The sequence below is a fragment of the Arctopsyche grandis genome, chromosome 7 (assembly GCF_051622035.1).
Source record: "Arctopsyche grandis isolate Sample6627 chromosome 7, ASM5162203v2, whole genome shotgun sequence".
In the NCBI taxonomy this organism is placed as follows: domain Eukaryota; kingdom Metazoa; phylum Arthropoda; class Insecta; order Trichoptera; family Hydropsychidae; genus Arctopsyche; species Arctopsyche grandis.
Window position 1 is genome coordinate 18,779,577 of NC_135361.1, and position 21,887 is coordinate 18,801,463.

The 21,887-nt window shown below is 32.5% G+C and overlaps 2 protein-coding genes across 2 annotated transcripts in view; both read right to left on the minus strand.

Annotated features, from left to right (window-relative positions):
* The window catches only part of LOC143914659 (uncharacterized), a 198,483-nt gene that overhangs the window by 114,359 nt on the left and 62,237 nt on the right, over positions 1–21,887 (minus strand). The gene's annotated exons all lie outside the window — the stretch shown is intronic.
* LOC143914655 (uncharacterized) lies at positions 248–18,057 on the minus strand. Its single transcript, XM_077434945.1, has 9 exons — positions 17,867–18,057; positions 4,101–4,166; positions 3,842–3,986; positions 3,029–3,159; positions 2,558–2,667; positions 1,347–1,492; positions 775–979; positions 578–694; positions 248–500 (listed from the first exon to the last, which is right to left on the minus strand). The coding sequence occupies exons 2-9, from the start codon at positions 4,164–4,166 to the stop codon at positions 383–385; spliced, it is 1,038 nt and encodes a 345-aa protein (XP_077291071.1). The 5' UTR covers positions 17,867–18,057; the 3' UTR covers positions 248–382.

Genomic DNA, 21,887 nt, shown 5'->3' on the forward strand with positions numbered 1-21,887 from the left:
CTGACGTTTAATGTGTTACAAAAAGTATTCTGTTTAACTGTACATTTTAGATATTAAAAAAATATTCAGAAAACGATTGAAAATTTACCTATGTATGTACAATATGTAAATAATAATCAAAATTTAAATGATGTATACATTAAACTAATATAATATATATGTATATATATATATATATATATATAAAAAACAGATTTGTTATTCTTTTATATTACATTATGCAAAATAATATATTTGATTTTTATTTGGGATTGTTTAAGCTGATTTTTTAAAATTATAAAATCAAAGCATAAATATTGTCAAACATTCTTTGCTATAAAACAAATATCACTATTTATTAGAATTACTAGTAACTTTCACTGAACCTACATAAAAAATAATCTTAATAACATGTACATCTATTAGCAGGACATTTAGGCGGATAAGTGATACAGGCATCCAAACAGTATACATCGGCGCCAGATTTTCCTTCAATATCACCGATTGCGGAACATGTTTGCCTATAATTTGATGAGAAAAAAAAGTTATTATTATGGAGCTACTGTTACATACATTAATACGCAAATTCAATACTTACGGGCAGTGGCAAATAGTTTCTGGACAGTTTGGCGGATAGCGCAAACAATTAATTTGGCACCAATCACCCATGCCGGGTATTGAACGATAATATGGAGTAGGCACACAAACTTGATCTCTGAAAACACAGGACATATAAAATTCTCCAATTTAAATAATCAATAAATACCCCGAAGACAATTCTACTCATATATGTACCTGACAACAAGTGGGAACACATTATTTGTCGGTGGAGCACGATAGTCCCTGTAGTATAAGAGGAAGGGATTGTCTGGCCCTATAGCAGAAGGTGGCACACCTCCAGTATTGGTGACTATACTAATATCAGCACAATTTCTGAATGTTTCAGCTTTACCGCAGCCTACGGCTTCTGTTCCATTAGCACACACTCCCCACATGTTACCTAAAAAGTTATAACAATATCTATGTTAAAACACTCATATCAAAGCGCTTTAATGAAATAATTACTATATTGTATAATATAATACACAATCTGCTTTAGGTCATCGACTTTAGAGAGTCTTTAATTAATATTATGTATTAGATGTATGTATTATGAGCATTTTATAAGGATTGTAAATATGTTTTTGAGCTCTTTTTCCTATTATGCTATAGATTAAAATTAGAATAATATAATACTATGATTACTAACCAAATTAAATTAAATTGTAAAATAGAAAATGATTAGTATATAAGTAGCTATTTAAATAGATATAAGATGTATTTCGTAATAATAAAAAGCATTTAAAAATCAAAAAATAATATAATACCTGTGTAATATGTCCACTGAACAACGCATTGAGAACACGTCAAATAAGCTGGTAAACGTACTTTATATCTGAAGATATCTTTCTTAGGACTATCTAATGGAATCATGAAACGGTTGTCTTTAGTTCCTACTAGCATCAATGGATTTCTGAAACAATGCATTGTTGATATATTGTTTTTCTGTAATTATTATGTAACTTTTTACTTAAAAAATGACCACCACTGTGTTTATATATAATAACCAGCAGAATAGACTAGTGGTAAACATATAATGCTTTGAACAGAGTGGTCACAGGTTCAAATCCCACTGGTTTCTGCTGGCCAGACCTTGGATTTGTGACTCCAGGTCGATCGTTTCCTATCAGAGTTTGCCAATTTATCTGATTTTAATTGGAACAGTTCCAAAAAATTAGCAACCTTAACCAATTTTTTTGCAAAACCTCACTTTTTCAGCAATCTCGAATTTCGCTAAATTGAATAAAATGCTGCAAATTTACAAATTCGACCATAAATATCTCTGTGGATGTTAATTGATCTGTATTTACTGAATTTCGCTGAATTGTTTAAAATGTTGCAAATTTACAAATTTGACCATAGGTGTCTCTGTGGATATTAATTGATATGTATTTATCTACTATGTATATGTATGTATAATACTAATAGTGTTTGTATCAAATGTAAAATGTTTCCGGCCAGGAAGGCGCATTGGGGTTACCTGTTAGGCCTTTCTGATATAAATTAAAAGATCAAATAAAATAAAATAATATGCATATGTACAATACATACATATGTAGCTGTAAATTTGTTTGTTATATGTATATTTTTTAATTAAATTTATATTTGACCATGATGCCACTACGGGTTTTACCCCTGAGTGACACCTATGGTATTAAACTTGTACATATATAATTTGAAATCATATTCAAATAGTAGTGACATATATCATATTCATATTCAAATTTGATGGGGAACCGTTTCAACAATGAAATTAGATAAATTGGCAAACTCTGATGGGAAACGATCGACTTACAAATAATCCAAGTCTGACCAACATCAAGGCAGAAATACCTGGAACCCCGGGAACCTCTCGGTGGTTAGCTTTAACGCAACCACTTATATTTAGATATGTATATTACCGAGGCCATCAATTTTCTCCAAAAACTTGTATATTTTGGTATTTTATATTTGGTATATGGATCAATAATAAAATTACCTATCGAAGCATTCTTGAGTCGCTTCATAAGATGGATTATTATTTGGACAAATTCCAATTTCAAATCTTCCCCAATGATTGGCCGTCAGCTCAACCTCCACATCTATTTCCTAGAAAATATCCCTTTTGAGCAAAAATAAACATTTTTTCTTTTATGGTAAAATCTTTAATTTTGTCATCAACCCAAATAGTTGAAAGCGGCTTTACAAAAAGTATCCAAAACATCAATTTTATCTTAATAAACACCCTTTAATGAAATTTTACAAACAATACAAGCAAAAATAATTAGTATGATTTCATTTTATTGTTTTGCATTAGTATCAAATAAAAATTATTCGAAAAGTTGTGATGTTCTAAAATATCACTCGTGTGATTTGGATACTATTGCAGAGATATACTGAATTTGTAATTATTTAAATAAATTATGCAGAAAATTTTACTGAAAAATGAAGCACGTATTGCAATAATCACCTGTCCAACGCTGTAACGCCGAGCTATAATCCCCTTACCATATTGACCACCAGCTTCATGAGGACGAGGCTTTGCTATATTATCGGCATCTCCACAAACTCCACATCTTCCATTATTAAGCTCCCACTGCACTGCCATGATAAAAATATCACATTAGTAACACATATAAACACAAAGATAATATAAAAGGTTGTGGCTATTTGCAGGTACTATATCTGCGAATTATTGGCTATTTGCAGGTACTATATCTGCGACAGGCGCAAAGCCTTCTGCGCATGCGGGTGAACTTATAATCCGATTATAATTTCTTACATTTAATGTATGCTAGACTTGTTTAATCAATCGTTCATTATTACATGAGGCAAATAAATTTCGCAAGTTATTATAATAGATTTATATCATTTAGCTAGTTCGCGGCTGTACTTGTATGTTAGTAGGTATTATACGTTGTATATGATAATAATTTTCTAACAATTAATAATATTAACTATTTTGGATTATATTTTTTACTCTACGTCACTACGAGTTCGAACTAAATTTTAAGAGGTTTAAAAAAAATTTTTAACAGTAAACACGCTGACAGTAACAGTTCACGCGCATGCGTAGAAGGCTTTGCGTCTGTCGCAGATATAGTACCTGCAAATAGCCAATAATTCGCAGATATAGTACCTGCAAATACCCAATAATTTGCAGATATAGTACCTGCAAATAGCCACAACCAATATAAAATGGATATAGCCAGCAGTTTAAATTCAAATATAAATAGCAACACGTGTGAGCAAAGTTGTTGATATTAATTGTTTTGAGTTGTACCTGCATATCCACCGCAAAAAAGCTCATTGTCATTGTAGTTAACTGGATTTGGAAAACCAAACCTCCACATGGCGTTCCTTGACGGAGGATCCATAAGTCTTCCATGCCCTATAACGTCTAATTTTCCTCTACCGTGAAATAATATCTAAAATATACATTAATTTAAATTAATTGATTAATCCTTATTTGCATACATATAATATTTATTTATTTATTTTATTTATAGTAAAATAAATATTATATCATGATAAGCACTCACCTGTATTAAAAGACTCCATTTAAGGAAAAATTTGCATAGCTCTGTTACTGTATCGATACTGGACATCTGAAAATAAATATATATTTTTTTAATTAGATTTAAAATAGATATGATATAAACTCTTAATAGGGCTGTACACCCGAAACCTTAATTTTGTTGCCGTTCCTTTCTTCGATATATATGTATATTGAGTGAATGCGACAATATATATCAATATACATATCGAGTGAATGCGATAGTTGCGCTTCGACCAGATAAAACGTATTTTAAATCAACAAAATCGAGGTTTCGTATTCTCCTATTTTCTCCTCCGAAACTGGGCCAATTTTAAAAAAAATTTCATCATCGGTATGAGAAAGATATTTTCTGTGCAACTATGCACGTATTTTTTTTAAAATCGACCGTTTAATAAGCAGAATGGACTCTTTTTGTGGGTGTAAAAAAGAGGCGATTTTATAGATGTTTGGCGGCTCCTAGCTCCTATAAAAAATAACTAATCAAAAAAATAAAACGATAGATGCATCCCAATGGTGGATATCCATAGCATATTAAAAAATAATTTCTCTAGTTACATAATTGAGAAAGGGAGAAGTGTAATACGTTTGTATGGACAAGGCGCTGGTGTCCAGCCCTCTTAATGTTTTAAAAAAATAAAAAGTTTCCAAAAATGTGCGCTGATTTCACGGTAGACCGTTCGGTGACCCTATCTCATTAATTCACTCGTTTGTGACACGTCCGATGAACGATGTATAATTAGCATAATTTTTTTCAAAAGAAACAAAATATACATCCAAAAAATGACAAAATTAGCAAGTTCCAACGATTGCAATGGAAATTGGAACCGATTTACATTTACGGAGACACTCTAGTAGTGTGGATACATTATGACTTGTCGAGAAACTAGTATCGATATATGTCTTTTCTTTCTTTTCTTATTTGTATAATAGACTGTAACATTTTATGATCCATATCCTTGAAATAAGTGGATGTTCAGAATGTCACACAGGTGCTATTCAATAATACATAATTGTCTTCAAAGTAAAAAGGCAAGTTGCACTGATCGATTAGCGAAGCTCTTCATAAAAAACTGGTCACATCAACGCTTCTCAAAGATTTATTCACATGATTGTATTTATTGTATCGAATTCACATCAATAAAAAATAAATATTATCTTGTTACTGTCGTAAATAGCAACCATAAATTAATAATCATTTTATGTGCATTCATAATAAATTTAAAAGCTCTTTTGATATAATAAACCACTTAAATAATAAATATAACTGTGAAAAAGAATGTTTTTACATTGGAAATTACGATGTCTTCTTTTATAAACTTGATTCTATTTAACTGTCAAGAAGACTATTTTTATTATTTTATTTTTTATTAATTACATACCAGGAAGGCATTACAGGCAACCCCAATGCGCCTTCCTGGCCAATTATAAATATTGCAGCATTTTTTATTCATTATATAAGTCACTGAATTACAAGACACTGCAAATCAATGAGACATCTATCAAATTGTACACAAACTTATTTATTGCACATCATTCAATCACAAATTATAGGTGACATATTGTATATAGGAAGGATTTTAGCCAATTTTTACCGGGAACCGTTTCAACAATGAAATCAGAGAAAATTGGCAAACTCTGATAGGAAACTATCAACCTGAAGTCAGAAACTCAGGTCTAACCAACAGCATACTCTGAAAAATTCATTTTCATTCGAGGCCCGGGTCCCAGGGATCGAACCCGGTGCCTCACGACGCTAAGCAGAAGCTTAACGACCGAGCTATGCTGCTGGCTATATCTATGTAAAATAAATATATATCTATGTAAAATAAATAAATGTACTAGAATCCACCAATATATTGAATGAGTTTCTTGATCTTTACTTCAGTACAATCAAGCCCAATATTCTGTAACCAGGCTGAAAAATCTCCATAACTTTAACCTGAAGGTATTCAACTAAGCTTTCAAAGGTTGGAGCTTTCTTTAGGCGCCAAATTTCGATAGATTTGTCACGGATACAGGGTGTGATTAAGTATTGTTGGATACGATCATGTTTGCGTCGTTCGCCAAATGTCAAGGCACAATGCTCCTCCAGTTCATCTTGAACTTCAAAACCGAGCATTGTTGCACGAGGCGTTCTTTCATGACCGGACAAACGAGCTTTGCGAAACCAGACGTCTGGTTGAGATTTCCTCGGTGACGGAACTAATTCCAAATATCGATTGATTAACAAATATAATAGATATAAAGCGTAGACCAACCACATAATCGGAACAACAATTGAACAAAATTCCTATAATTTTTAATGTGAAGTCTTTTAGTTGAAAAAAAAGTGTCATAAGGGAAAAATGCATCAAATTTATTAGTATAATATTTTGAATAATAATTGTAATAATTCGAGTTTATGTTTGCTTTCAGAGTGACCTAGTGGTCAATGTTTATATCCAAGTGTCGCAATATGTTTCTATGCATGTACATATGTATTTACATAGGAACCATTGAAACTTGGCATACATAAAGCTTTTCCATCATTATTGGTAGTGCGTACGGTTATGCAAGTGTACACATTCAATAAATGAATAAATTCTCGGAGACGGTCCTCCATCATCAGGATTGCTGGTCACGAATCACAGATATGTTTGAAATTGAAAGTCAAATGTGTTCCTTAGTACGAATTGAAACAATCGCAGCTGAATGACAAGGTCGCATTTTGTCAAAAACTTTTCAATATACATATGTATGTATGTACATATATACATCCATACGTATGTAAATTGGATCTTAGTTAAAAAAAAATCAGGACAAAATTTGGGTCAAAGTTCATCGTCAACAATCCGGTGATACTTTTTTTATGGGAATTTTCATTTAACTTATAAGGTTATGTTTTTCATAAGCATTTTCTCGATATTTTCAATCAATGCTTTTGATTTATTTAAAATTCAAGGTCAATATACTTCGGTTTCATTATGACATTATGACCGATTTGGCACCAATTCAAGGCGAATTAATTTAATTACGATTTAATATGCAGTGCCCATTTCAATACGTATTCTTAAAATAATGTGAAAAGGCTCGACTCAATTCGATTTTTACAGAAGATAAAAGGAATGTTTTCAAATAAAAAATGTATTTATTACAAAATCTCATGGAACCGATAAGGTAATCCTCATTATTTTAATTACGTTATTTATTTATTACAGTTGAGCCTTAGTGACACTACAGATATACTCCAGAGCGTCACTATAGCTAGGCATATATACATGTAAAAACAAAAGATACAAAAATAAAAATTAAATGTCAAAATGTAATAAAATATAAACAAAATAAAACATGAAAATAATATCAAGTAAAGAACAAAAATAATAGAATTTTTTTTTACAAGATGTAGTGAGAAAAAGAAAAAGTCATAGGCGTTTAAAGAATTAAAATCTAACAAAGTGAGGGGGTGGCGGAAGGGAAATAAATACGGCAACTTATCATTAGACGTCAAGATGGTCAAAATTGTTGCATTTTTTAAACTTGTCTATTACGAATATTTTTCACCATCGTACTGGCGGATTTGATTCGAATATATATTGTTGACCAAACCGCGCAAAATGGCAAAGTTTCGAAACGATCGGAAGAATAAAGAATATAAAATCCAAATGTTGTCAGACGAACGAGCGGAGGCAAACAGAGGCTTCTAATAATGAACAATCAAATGTGAGAACAAACAATGTCGAATTAAACAATTATATGTAGCTATGTATGAGAGGATTTATTAACAGAGAAAGTGAGAAGAGAGTGGGCGGTCTTATGACCTCCTATAACATTACGATTGTCTATATCGTTGTTTCTGACAGGAGATATCCAATCTGAATTGTTCTAAAATTATCTGAAAACATCAAATAAGCTGCCGAATTGATCAAATTGGCAATAAACATTGAAGTTTTTTAGCACATTATACATTCAGTGTTCATTTATTCAAATGCAATCAATTTCGACACAGAATTAGATCGTTTATGCGTCATACGCTTAGCAAGTGGGCCAATATAAACGAAATGCATAAAGTGTCATATAGAAAGTTACCGGAAGTTTAAAAACAATTGAATGCACGCTTGTAATTAATTTCGCACGTGAAAATTGATAACATTGCATTCTTTCAGCATATTTTAATACTATCAAATGCGTACAAACCTACACGATCAAACAACTTTTGAATTCTTATACCGAGAAGTCGACTCAAGTAGCATCGAAGTTTATGGCTAGAATGAGGAAACAATATCCGATTTACGAAAATATTACCTGCTATAATGTAAACGCATAATGCAACGATTAAGTGCAACTCAAAATGGATAGTAGTTGGATGTTTTGAATGGTTATACGATCGAGTAAATATTAGCCTCGCGTTCCATACATATGTACATACATACATCCAATAAGTAAGCATTTATCATTGATCTTACATATGTGATTAATTAAAATATCTTGATTTTTTTCTCTTCAAAGTTTCTATGGCTAAATATTCAAATCATTCCAACTATCGTACAGACGAATTACGAGTGTCATTTATTATCATATGTGTATTTGATTGTTAGCATAAGTATACAAATAATATGCAATGATGTGCGATTCAACATTTGCATAGCAATTTTTAGTGCTAGGTTAATAAAATCCGTACGATATGAGTAATCTAAGAAAATATTTAACAGGAAAGCCGCACTGAAAATGTTTTTAAAATTCCAAGGAAACTGATCATTAGCACTGTGTCAGATACTACAAGCCAGAAAAACCCTGTAACAATTTCAACAATCATTCGGAAAATGATCATAAAGTTAAATAATCATTGAGGAAATTCGACAATGTTAAAATATTTATGTACTGATTTCAGTAACTTTTCCTTGTTCTATTTTCTCATTGCTCGTGTGAAATCTTGTACAATGTATGTGTACATACATATGTAGACGAATACATCATTAATAACACCTTACATACTTATGTATTAATAAAATTTTACCTGATAAACAAATCTTTAAAAATTCTAAAGTATGAAAGACATTTAAATTTTTCATAAAAAACAAATGAATCATTTCAAACGCTAATAGGTTTCCAATATGGCGGTTTTCCTGAATTTATTAAAATCCAATTTTCCTCAAAATACAACTCGAATTCTATATACATTTCAATTAAGTGATACCCCAGTAGATTTAAATTTAATGATTTAATGGATTGCTGTACTAAAATGGTATCCACAAAATTTATTTTCCGCATACTCGTAGTAGCCAGGATTTTCTCAACATGGTCATCGGAAATGGCCAAAAATTATTTCACAACATAACTCGATTTTTCCTTGAAATGTTGCGAGCAGATTAAACCGATATTTAACCCCATTTTGACGACGACCCACTGGTAAATTCTCGATTTGTTGATATAACCAGATATTCCCCTTATATTGTACAAACAAACTGCAGAGTAGCTCACTGGTTAAGCCATTGTTTATCAGTAGAGAGGTCGAATGTTCAAATCCAGACCGGATCGAGTAATTATTCGATTTATATTGGTGCTGGCAAGATACAGACCAGCCACCTCCTGCCAGAGTTCGTCATTTTATCTAACTTAATTGTTGTGATTGATTCAATAAAATTGGATCATTCCCACCCTCCCATTTCTAGAAAATCTGAATTTAATGATTGTTAGATATACCTAAATTGCAAAACGTGTTCAGTATCTATATTTGCGATAAAAATCAAATTTATAAAATAAAAATAAAATATATTGCAATATAGAAGTTTTTAAAAAAGAAAAGAATATTAAAAAAAAAGTAGTAATTTGAATTGTCACGGTGGTCTCGACAGAGAATTACTTAATTTGAAAGCATTTTATTAAGCTTATACTTAAAAAATCTTAATAATAGGTAATTCTTAAATCTGAACGGCCTTCGAGAAAAGGCAATCGGTGATTAATTGTCGCACACTGTTATTGGAAATACAAGTGGCATTACAGATCAGATACAGGAAAGGACATCATCGTACGAGAGAAATATTCACGGGTTGTATGTATACAAAAAATCATCATAATTTCCCATCATCATAGAGGCTAACGACCGGCCTTTCCCATACAATAAACCATGTATGTACATACATATAAAACCGTATTTTTTATTGCATCAGCAAAAAATAAAACACATTCAAATAACGAGTATGTATCATATAAATCTTTAATTAACCCTTTCGACGTCTCACGTTTATTGTTAAACTTGTATAGTAGGAGTATATCTGGTGTGTAAATCTTGCACACATTACGTGTCGAACTTCCAATCTCGTCAGTATTAATTTTAACCCCGAAAGGGGTTATTATTTAATTTTTAAAATCGATATATGTACACTTTTTTAACAACTTCGCTCGCGGCGATGGCAATCAATCAAAAATTTTGTGTAAGTGCTAATTACTCTTGACTTTAATTGAATACTTGAATTGTTTATGGCAAAATCAATGGTTATTTCACACAATATGCAAATCCTTTGCATTCACGAAGTAAAGGAAAAATATTCGTAGACTTTTTCGGCATGCGTGGTGTCTTTGAACTCGTAATGTAAACAGTGCTTCTGCATCGCTAATGACGAATACATTAAATCTGAACATGGATTTTGGGAAGCTTTTCTTAAAATATACCTATGTATGTACATACGTATGTATATACAATACGCAAATATATACCAGCAAGTGTGACGAAAGCTACTTAGGCTTATACAACAGTTCTTAGGGCGTGAGAACACACTTTTGAACATGCAAAAAGACCCAAGCACGCCTAGCCGTCGAAATAATAAGATCGTACGAATTAACAATGAACTGGGAACGCTCTTACTTGACTGAAATCCACAAAGACGTGCCGTGCCGTTCCTTTCGGTGTGTTTTCGCTTTCAAATTCGTTTTGGTGTGTGAAGTATCTTAATATCAAAATCAGAAAAAAAACACAATATTGGAAACAATCATATTATGAGTTTTTAGTTCATCATTCTCCATACACTGCTGGTTGAAGGCCTCTCCAACACACTTCCATTCGTCTCAGTTTTGCGCAACTCTTATTCATCTCACCCCACACTTTTTTTTTAATTTCATTCACCCATCTTCCTTGCGGCCTTCTAGATTTTCTCGGGTACCATTTCATCACTTCTTTTGTCCACATTTCGTTGCCATATTCACTATCCTTTTCATACTCAACACCCACGTATTCCATTTCTTATCTCTCCTCGTTATCCCGAGCATACAGCGTTCCATACTCCTTTGAGAGCATTTGACTTTGTGTAACATTCTAACGTTCAATGTCCAAGTTTCACACCCATACCCGATCACCACTAAATTATAATTATCAAGCCGGATTACCCGGCGTCGCTCGAGCGGTAGAAAAATTGAAAAAAAAGAAACTTATTCAGAAAATATACGACCTTTCTAAAAATACCACGACAGAGTAAATATACCAAATTTGGTAGTGTTATATATAAAATTTTGAGAATAATATACCAATCAACAGTACACAGTTTTCAGTTTTTAATTTTTCAATTTTAAATTATTATTATTTAATAATATTATTTAAAAATAGAAAAAGATAATTATTTTAGTAAGTTCAAAGCGAATTCTCTTACTGGGAACATTTATGTAGAATATAACAATTTATTTAATAGCATAAAATATAAGTTTCGAAATTATACAACGGTTTGAAATATTTATGGGGACTCTCGAAGGATCTGTTTCCGACTATTTCGCCAGAAGGCTTACAGAATCAATTAAATCTAAAGACGATTCAATTTTCATCTCACTTTTCAATTGCTCAACGTTCGTGTCGTTGACTCGATCAGATAGTAGAGACGCGCCGGTTGGGGTGACCAAGCGTTGGGCGATTTTTCCGACACGCTTGTTTCTCAAATATTTCACCCAACGAGACGTTAGAGACTCTATGAATAATGTAAGGCGATAATTCGGATGTCGGCGGCCGGTTGGACCGGTGTGCCGAATAAATATGTACCAAACGTCCCGAGTTCAATCACCGACCGGTCCAAACAATGTTTGCGCTTTAAAATCCACCCAAATGTCAAAGGAAACGACCGGGACGAACAACAGTAAAAAAATAAAAAATAAAACAATAATCTATAGCGAAATTCGCGAAAAATTTGCGACGCAAAAGCCTTGTTTACAGACCGAAAATTTAATAGGGTCGATGTCTTGCTAATTTTTATTCAACACAAATTTCACAGTTTATTTCACAAGTTTTCAAATGCATATAAATAAAACGAACCTCCATAAATTTTAGCGTGGTTACAACTGCTTTTAGTCATAGAAGTGAATAGATTCAATACAAATAGCTTTGGATTAGTTAATCATTTTTACAAACTGTAAAAAAACACACTGAATCGTACGCCATGCACATGCTCGTGGTCTTCAATTGGGAATGGATTTTCTTCAGGTCATTGTTAATTCGTACTATCTTATTATTTCGACAAGTTTCTCCTACATTTCTTCAAATATGAGAGACACCGTTATCGATCACTGTCAAACCTATGTCAATACAAGGATAAAATGTCATCGAAAACACTCCAGGGGGTGATTTTTCACTCGGGTGCCATAGCATAGATAAGCCATGCTAACGTTTTTTATGTGCCAAAAAATCTAAAAAAAAAACACGTGGCACGTATGTATTGTCTTGTGTGTCTGCGTCTTAGGTCAACTTATATATATATACCGTTTATCAACTCCATTGAGAATTGTGTAGAAAAGGAACGTGACATAAAATTTTCTTAAAAGTGCATAAAATGGTGTTTTGACTTTATACAAAGATACATATTAACCGTTTAGTGGAAAAGGAAGACGTCATAAAAAGATTCCTTATAACTAGATTACGGACAGTCATTAATAAGTTAATAAGTCGCAAATAAATACACGTTCCAACAGTTCTGAAAGTAAAAGAACAAAAAAAAAGGTTTTCTACGAATTTAACAATAGCCAAAATGCCACAAAATTAATATCCATCCCTTATTTATAACTTATAAATAGAGGTAGGATAGTCACAGTGCTATCCATTGTTCGGCAAACCTTTAACAATGCATTTACAACCTTTGAACAATACACGGCCCCCTCAGGCTCCGGTGACTACTTATAAGTTATAAAGTTATAAATTATAACTAGTGTAATGAATAGACTACGGATACAGACCGTGCTTTTTCCAGGAATCGGGGCGGTTTGGCTCTATTTACAAAGCTAGAGTGCAAAAAAAAGGTTTGACGAACTTTTAACATAGCATTTACAACAATTGAACAATAGATGGCGCGCGGTGGGTCCGGTGTCTAGTAATGAATAGACTTAGGTGTTGGCTTGGTGATTTTAAAATAACAATAGCAATAAATACTCCATTACTGTACAAAGTAAGAGAGCAAAAAAGCATATTTGTCAATAGAGAACCATTTTTGTGCAAGAAGCATCGACCAAACGCCAATATTTGGTAATAAATAGAGATCGTTCCATTTCAAAGACCCACCCCCACTCCGCAGAAGGGCTAGGATAATCTACTGACCGTATCTTTTGCGCACCTTTTCCGAGGGTTGGGGGTAGGCCTTCATACAAAAATTGACTATCTCTTATTAATTCATATATACTCTATTTAACCGGTCAATTGAGAACTTAAATATTGTTGTATTACTCGAATTTCCCATTGAGTAAACAATCAAGATTTGCCTCATATTAGACGATAAAATTCACATAAATTTAATTGAAACGATTTTAATCGTTATCGATAAAAAAAATAAATATCCGATCGTTTCAAAACGTCCTTTGCAAGAATGTGCCAGATTAAATCTCGATCGATATTCGACATTTACACGTTGAGAGCACTCCCATAAACAGCCAAAAAAATTACACACAATCCAAATTAATTGGACTGCATTGATTTATTGTCATACATATCTAATTAGAATGTAACCGGTTGCCGTAATATTATGATTCGCGAAAAAAAATAGCAAATTTTAATCCTTTCGAGTGTCATCGCTTAAGCTGCGATGCTTAACAATTTTTCATTGATTAATGGTATAATTCTGCATATACATACGAACCGGTACAAAAGTGGTTTTAATATTCTTTGATCAGAGCATTTGATTTACTGGGTAAACCTTTTGAGAACTTTTGTCATCGTTTTGTATCTCGGCGATTTATGGGCTTACAATAGAGTCTGTGTGTATACAAATTAGAGATAAGTTATTTACAATAAATCAATTTAGTCCAAAACGGGTTTAGCGATACCTGAACTGATATATTTTCGCCTAAATTAACACTTTGCCCAAATAAAAAGGCAAAGGCTGACCATAAATTTGCCGAAGAAGGTATCCAAAACATTTCTTCAATAGTTTATTTAAGTTTAAATTTGGACGATTGTGACATTACAGGAATCATAATGCGCCACAATGGTCGAAAATTTAACTCGGAGAAAATAAAAATACAGTCAATAGCATTATAATAATAGCAGATAAAGTAAAAATATAAAATAAACAGATTACATAGTAGGGAATATTATGCATCTACAACCAGCACCGATATACGTACATTTAAAAACCAGCCGTAAATACAAAACAGCGAGGCCCAAATGGAAGAGAGAAGATCAAAATTTCACTCATAAATCACATCTAATTATGAAAATAATGATGAGCGTAGGCTACCAGACAGATAGGTTAAAATAATCTCCGATAACCTACTCATAACCGATAAACGCTCACTAAGGTGGAAAATATCTCATTCTGGCACGTCAGCAACGATTTCATTGAGCAGTAATTTTCAATTCAAATTATTCATTTTTATTCCACATGTTATGCAACCATATAGCTAAAAATTACCAAAAGGTCCTTTATTTTTTTTTTTACAAAAATTAACTTATAATTTTTAAATTTATTTCCTTGAAAAGGCATGCACCGCATACCCCTGCGTCATAGTAGTTACGCCCATTGCCTATAGCTCAGTTGACTTGGCAGTGGGATGAAAAATATATGAAAAATGCCTATTGGTCAGATAAAATATTCTGACTAATACGAATCGGGATCTAGAGTTTGCCCGTTGACAATTTAACTGAAAAGAGGGCTAAATCCGTTGCTTATGATTTTATGATAGATAATAGAGATCGGCTACAAGTGGATTCTGCTACACGCTCTATTGCCAATTTCTTAAAAAGGACAGTCATGCTTTGAACCCTGATATTGACCACTTCTAAGAAAACTGCAACCGTGTATTCGATCTCTACTATGAATAGCGAACGGTGATTAGGTCAATATAGTTTCTTGCCGTTATGACTATTGTTAATTTTTTATAATACCTTTTTACTTAATCTATATACGTAGTAGCAATAGATGTAGTATTTAGATCGTACAAAAATACGAACTCGAGATTGTTTTATTGCTATCTTACTTTTAGCACTGTTGGAACGTGTATTGCTACTTGCGATTGCCCTTATGTTTATCCGTCCTTTACATGTGAAGAAGCATCGGTGCATTAAATACGCAAACACACGAAATAACGAACGTAAACGTTCCGAATGCAACATTCGACATTTACTTATCGAATTAATAGAAATAAAAAACGCGAGTCGTCAACGATATGCTAATTTATGCCCGAATATCGTCGACATTGACCGTGAATTGCATACTTTATTTCAGGTTATTTACCGACGTACGATCTTAATCGACAAACCATCACAAAAAATATATTTACGATCCAGTTTTGACGTTATATTATTTTTTCTAAAGCTTGACACTGAAATAATAACAACGTTAGTGGCTCACCGTCATACATAAAGCGCGCGCTTCTTCAATTTTGTTTGTTTTTTTAGTAAACCATTGCCTTCGGGAGAAGGGGTTAAAAATAATAATAAGTATCACATTTTATAATATGTATATGAAAACCCCTAATTATCGAAAATTGCCGTAAATTCGTATTCCCTGAAACGATTAGTATACAGATCTTTAGCAGCTGATATCAAACTAGTATCAGAATTGATACGCATAAGTTTCTAGCTCAGGTGGTAATGATTTTTGTGTATGTAATACGACAGGTGTCTCGTGCAGATTCTCCTAATGACAATTAGTTTTCGATTAGTGCATGAAACAAATGATGTTATCTCCCACGTCGGTGACCTCAGGCTAACAGGTGTGTCTGAGCACTCAAAAATTACTATAAACATGGTTAAAATTATAATTGAAATATATTTGCCGTGTGTCATCTTTTCCGTCATCTTATGTCACGTTCTAATCAGCATTTTACTGATATTTTTATTTTATACATACATACATTTAGTTTCCAGAATCCATCGAATAAATTATGTTTTAAATCTATTATGTAACACTTAAATGTTATTTATTTAGCATACTGAGTTTGGCATGTCCAGATTCGGCCACGCAGATTTTCATAAATTATAATAGATGCTTATAATAGACAAATAAAATAAATAAATGCAGATTGTTTGTTCACACTGTCGCGTTGTATTTATTATCAATGTTCTTAATTTTGACAGTAATCAAGTGTTTGAGACGTTGTTTTCGAGGTAGATCGTCAAAAGAAAAAAATATATTACATTCGTAATGTATATATTAAATGAAAATTAAGTTTAATAACATTTGGAAAATTTCTTGTACATATTTGATTGTCACAACCGCAAAATTATTTTTTAAAATATGTGGTCATTTCCTTTTTTGCACATCCTTCTCTACCTGCACCGATGATTAATGCGGTTTATAAATGATTTAGGCCACTTTGTCGAAAATTTGAATACAATACGGCGAGAATTCAAATGATCCGATGCATTTTTTTTTGATTTATTCAAATTACAACTTTTTTTCGCTTAATTATAGAGAGCAAAATGTCTCGATGACAAATTATTGCAGACAAAAGCTTCTGAAGAAGCCTTCAGACATAACGAAATTACAATAGATTAAATTTACCTATCACATTACATAGATTAATAACACAATAAACAATCAAAGTAAATTTTAACGTTAATTAGAGTCTTCGTATGAAATTTTTAATCAATACATTTTACATACATTCCTTCCTTTTTAGCGTTTTCGAAACGATATTTATACAAATACTCATTGCACTCGTTTACAGCAACATTTTAAACAGTCAAAACTTAAAATTTGTGTTTATAAATACTATAAATTTGTTAAGTAACCACTTCACTATATAATTTCATACTTCATTTCAGCTAATTTGATAATTGAAAAAAAATACGCGATTTCTTTTCATCAGGTAAGATTTCCTTCTCAATAGAGATTTGCAAACAACTCAGAATACAATATAAAACAAATCGAGGAATCGATTTAGAGTTTTCGTACTGCGAACTTAGCTGAAATGAAGTACAGTATAATTTGACAAACTGTAGATGAAAATAGCTCAGGGGCAAAGTTGCAAAATGGCAAAGTTTTAAAGCGATCGGAATAATGTAGGAAATATTTTCTGAACGATTATTCAAAAAGATCATGTCCATTCTTTGATTTACGCAGTAGATGTGTTTCATGAAAAATCGTATTTTTCTTTCGGGGCTACAAATCTCCATTTTCTGAATTTATTAACTCCTTTGTGCGTGATACGAATTTTGAGATGAATTTGAATAACTTCGACGATTCAAATATGTTAATTGGATAGAAATCCCCAAAATTTTGAAGTCAAAATGTGACAAAATCAGGTGCAACTTTACCATGGTAAAAGTTAAGACACATATGAATAGAGAAAATTCGTATGACTCACCTTTTCGGGGATGATTTTCTAATTGGACGCAAATTTCCTTTGGTGTATTTCTGAGAAAACCTCGGGTGAAAATTGTGCGAAATCGAAAACGCGCATGAAGTGGGCCACTGGGGCAATGTTGCGTGGTGCGTGGTGTGAATGCGTGATGGTGCACCCACAGGTATGTCCTGGCCGAAGTGTGAGCGAAGACTAAGTGGAAACGCAGCCGCCCCCCTGCAAGTAACCTTTATCGCGCCGCCCCCAAACTGCCCTCGCACACATTGACAGCACGCCGCTGCATCATTCAAAGATTGTCGACGAGATGAAGCGTAAGAAAATTCCAGGTATTCCAATCATGACGAGTTCTACAATATAAATTTGAAAACAAGAGTACATATGTATTTAAATTTTCAGTTGACAATCATTTGTTTTATATTTTTTTCCAACCGTTTCTGTTGTATGATATGATTATGGTTAGTTATGTAGACCAAAGTTATAAGCCCTATCGATAGTAGTACGAGAACTTTTATGTTAACAATGATGCCCTTGTTCACGATCGATAACATTAAATGACAATTTTATTATTATCTATGGCCTATGCCATTAATTGCCTATGGTGTTTAGTAAAAATGATACATAAAAAAATCATTATAGAAAATAAAATGTTAATGGGTAACTAAATAAATAGCTTAAAACTAAATTAATTTATCGAAATCTATATTGTACATATGTAGATTGTGAGTCAAAGTGACATGTCATAAGAAAAAGTATGAAAAAGCGAAAGTGATAAGTCATAAGAAAAAAGTATGAAATAAATTACGATCCAAAAATTGAAATGAAGCGTCAATTTAAGTAAATGGATTGCAATAAAGGAAATAAATATGTTGTCAAATACAATTTTGATAACGACTGGCTATGCTCAATGCGTTATAAATAAAGTCTTATTTGTTGGCATTAGGGATCCCAAATATTCGAATATATTCGAATATCGAATATCGAATAGTATGTAGCTTTAAATTATTTATTTGTAGTTTTAAGAAGTTTAAGATATTATTAAATTTTAAGAGAATCATTATCCGGAACATCAAATAGAACTAAATGTGTTGTAGATTGAAAATAAAAAAATAAGTTCGTATAAAAATTATTCGAATATTCGGATTTGGGATCCCTAGTTGGCAGACATGTTAGTCTCTGAGAAATTGTTAGAGAACTACATCATCATCATCATCTGTAGCCATTCACCATCCATTGCTGGTTAAAGGACTCTTCAACACGCATCCACTCGTTTCTGTTTTGCGTAACTTTCGTCCATTTCACCCCACACATTTTCCTTATTTTGTCTACCCATATTATTTGAGGACTTCCAATTACCCTTTTTTCCTATTACTTTTGCATTCTCTCGGGTACCATTCTAGCACTTCTAGCACTTCCACGTCCACCTCTACGTTCATCGGCACTTTCCATAAAAATATTAAATTACGCGATTTCTCATGAACATTTTTTTGATAAAAAAATTTATTTCAGCCATCATATTTTGATGAAAATGAAAAATTGCCGTAGTCCTCTATATACTTGCATATTATATACATATGTATGTGTGTAGAATTTTCCCAAATACACGATAACACAACAAGGGGGATCTTGGCTAAAGCCTGTTGTTCAAAATATTTCTACTATATTAAAATGTCTTTATGTACATATATACTTACTTTTCTTGTATGTCTTTATTTGTATTAAAATTGTGTCTAAAAAAATGAACGGAATGAATATTTTCATGCACTCGGTATTTACATACATATGTATGTACATTATCTCGATTACGACCAGGGCCGCCGAGAGGAATCCCAGGCCCTGGAAAAATAATTCCATAACCTATGACAAACCAAAAAAAAAAATCAGACCTGCAATATGTTAAATGCTATTTTTTTTAAATAATCGAATAAGAAAATATAATATAACAGGTACGATTTCACATGTATACAAAGAATACGCGGACCGAAAATTAATAAACATTTAGCATTAAAGAAATATATGTATTTTTATGTAGAATAATATAAAATATCAATGTCGATCAGTCGAACGTCCCAACACGGGGCCCCTCAAATAGTTTGGGCCCTGGAACTAGCCTGGAACTAGCCCCAGCTTCCCCCTCCCCTCTCGGTGGCCCTGATTATGAGGTCTACCTCACAGGACCGAAATTGAAATGGTCAAAAAAGCAAATATCGGAAGGCAAAGATCGAAAATCGAAAGATCTTAAGTCGAAAGATAAAAAAAGGGTGCATGGTAAACGGTACTATGTATGTATGTATATATAATATATATCAGTGGCATGCGGTGAAATTATCTCTCTTTTTGTCATACAGCCTTGTTTAATGTGCGCGCGCAGGATACGGGAGGAAAAGCCTGTTCCTCTTGTTCCTGTTGTATCCTGCTCGCGCAAATTAAGTGAGGATGTACGACGGGGGGAGAGAGAGTTTTACCGCACGCCACTGATATATATACTATCCGTTTTTCATATGTATGCATGATAAACGAATATTTTTGACTTTTTCACGGTCTCCCCTGATTATGACGTCACTTAATGCAACACCGTGCATTAAATGCCCGAAGCAATTCAAATTAAATAGTTTATTTGAATGCATTACGTGCAACTCTTTTCGGTTAGGAATTTGCAAAAAATACGCCGTGGTTTCAATCTATATATTTAACATACTTATGTATTCAAAAGAACTCTTGTCAAATCCCGTTTGTTGTAATTTGCTGACGTAAATTTTGTACAAGGTCGTGACATTAATCTTTACGACCAATTCTAATAACTTTAATTTGTGCACACATATGATTGGTGCCCCTGTCAAACAAATGCCAAGTGCAATAATTTGAATATAATGATTAAAGTATTTTTGTACTATATATTTGTTATAATTTACACGTTAGAATGAAAATTTTTAATTTCAGCTGAAACTATATTTTTGAAGACACCACATAATTTAGATTTTGGCATAAAATGATAAATCTGTGCTAAAAATTGTCTAAAAAATTATATATACATATGTATATAAAGAATGACGTCATTGCCTTCAGTAGTCTTTCCCATAACATTTGAGACCACCATACGACTTGATGGAAAACCACTGTTGTAAAGCAAAGCCGAACAAAGGCGGCATTTTCAACCATGCAAAAAATATGTTGATTACATTTGAGTCACTTCTTACGATGCGAAATATTCGATATTGGATTGTCCAAACAAGTTTGTCCATAAATTATAAACTGGCCCTATAACAAAAGCCAACACTAAAATGAAATCGCTAATAGGAATAAAAAAAAACATCGAAATATAATGAAATGACTCGTACAATTAATACAACTTCAATTTGCAGAACCTTTAATGTCAACCTATCATTATATGTAAATTTTAATTGAAGCGTTCAAAACGACAAAGAATTTACGACAAATAAAACAGAACTCATAATCGCTACGAAGAAACGCCCGATTGTAAATTTCCATACGATTGTTTGGGTTTAAAATTCTATCAATATAAAGTATATATTTTAATCTTCAGAACAGTCACACTAAAAAGATTAAAAAAATAAAAATTTTCCTCTCGGTCAATGGACAAGATTTTGTATTTTGAATTAGCAAGTCAACGACCCGCAGTTCATAAATTTCCAAAAAAATTCAACGTCAAATCTAAACAGTGTGTGTCGATCGACGACATATCTCGAATTCGGTCGATACAAACTCAACTGTAAGTGATTTGAATATTCGTATTATGCGACACGTCTGTCCAGCTAGCTATTCTAATTCGTAACAGTAAAAACTAGTTATCAACAATATATCGTTACGTAATCTATTTTCAGTTGGTGACCTTTTGAATTATTCAAAAGAACCTCGAAATGAATTTCAACACCAAAAAGTACATCGTCAACAGAGCTGAAAGCTTGCTATGTACTTGTATAATGTAAAAGAAAATTACTTCCAGTAACAATTTTATCACATCCAGCAGAATAGATTAGTAGTTAGCATATAATGCTTTGATCAGAGT

Bases quoted from the DNA above. Each gene is read 5' to 3' on its own strand.
- LOC143914655 (XM_077434945.1), bottom strand. From the start codon at position 4,166: ATGTCCAGTATCGATACAGTAACAGAGCTATGCAAATTTTTCCTTAAA. The intron at 3,160-3,841 runs GTACAACTCAAA...TTATCATGGCAG, and splicing joins TTTTTGCGGTGGATATGCAG to TGCAGTGGGAGCTTAATAAT. The intron at 980-1,346 runs GTATTATATTAT...ATAACTTTTTAG, and splicing joins TCAGTGGACATATTACACAG to GTAACATGTGGGGAGTGTGT.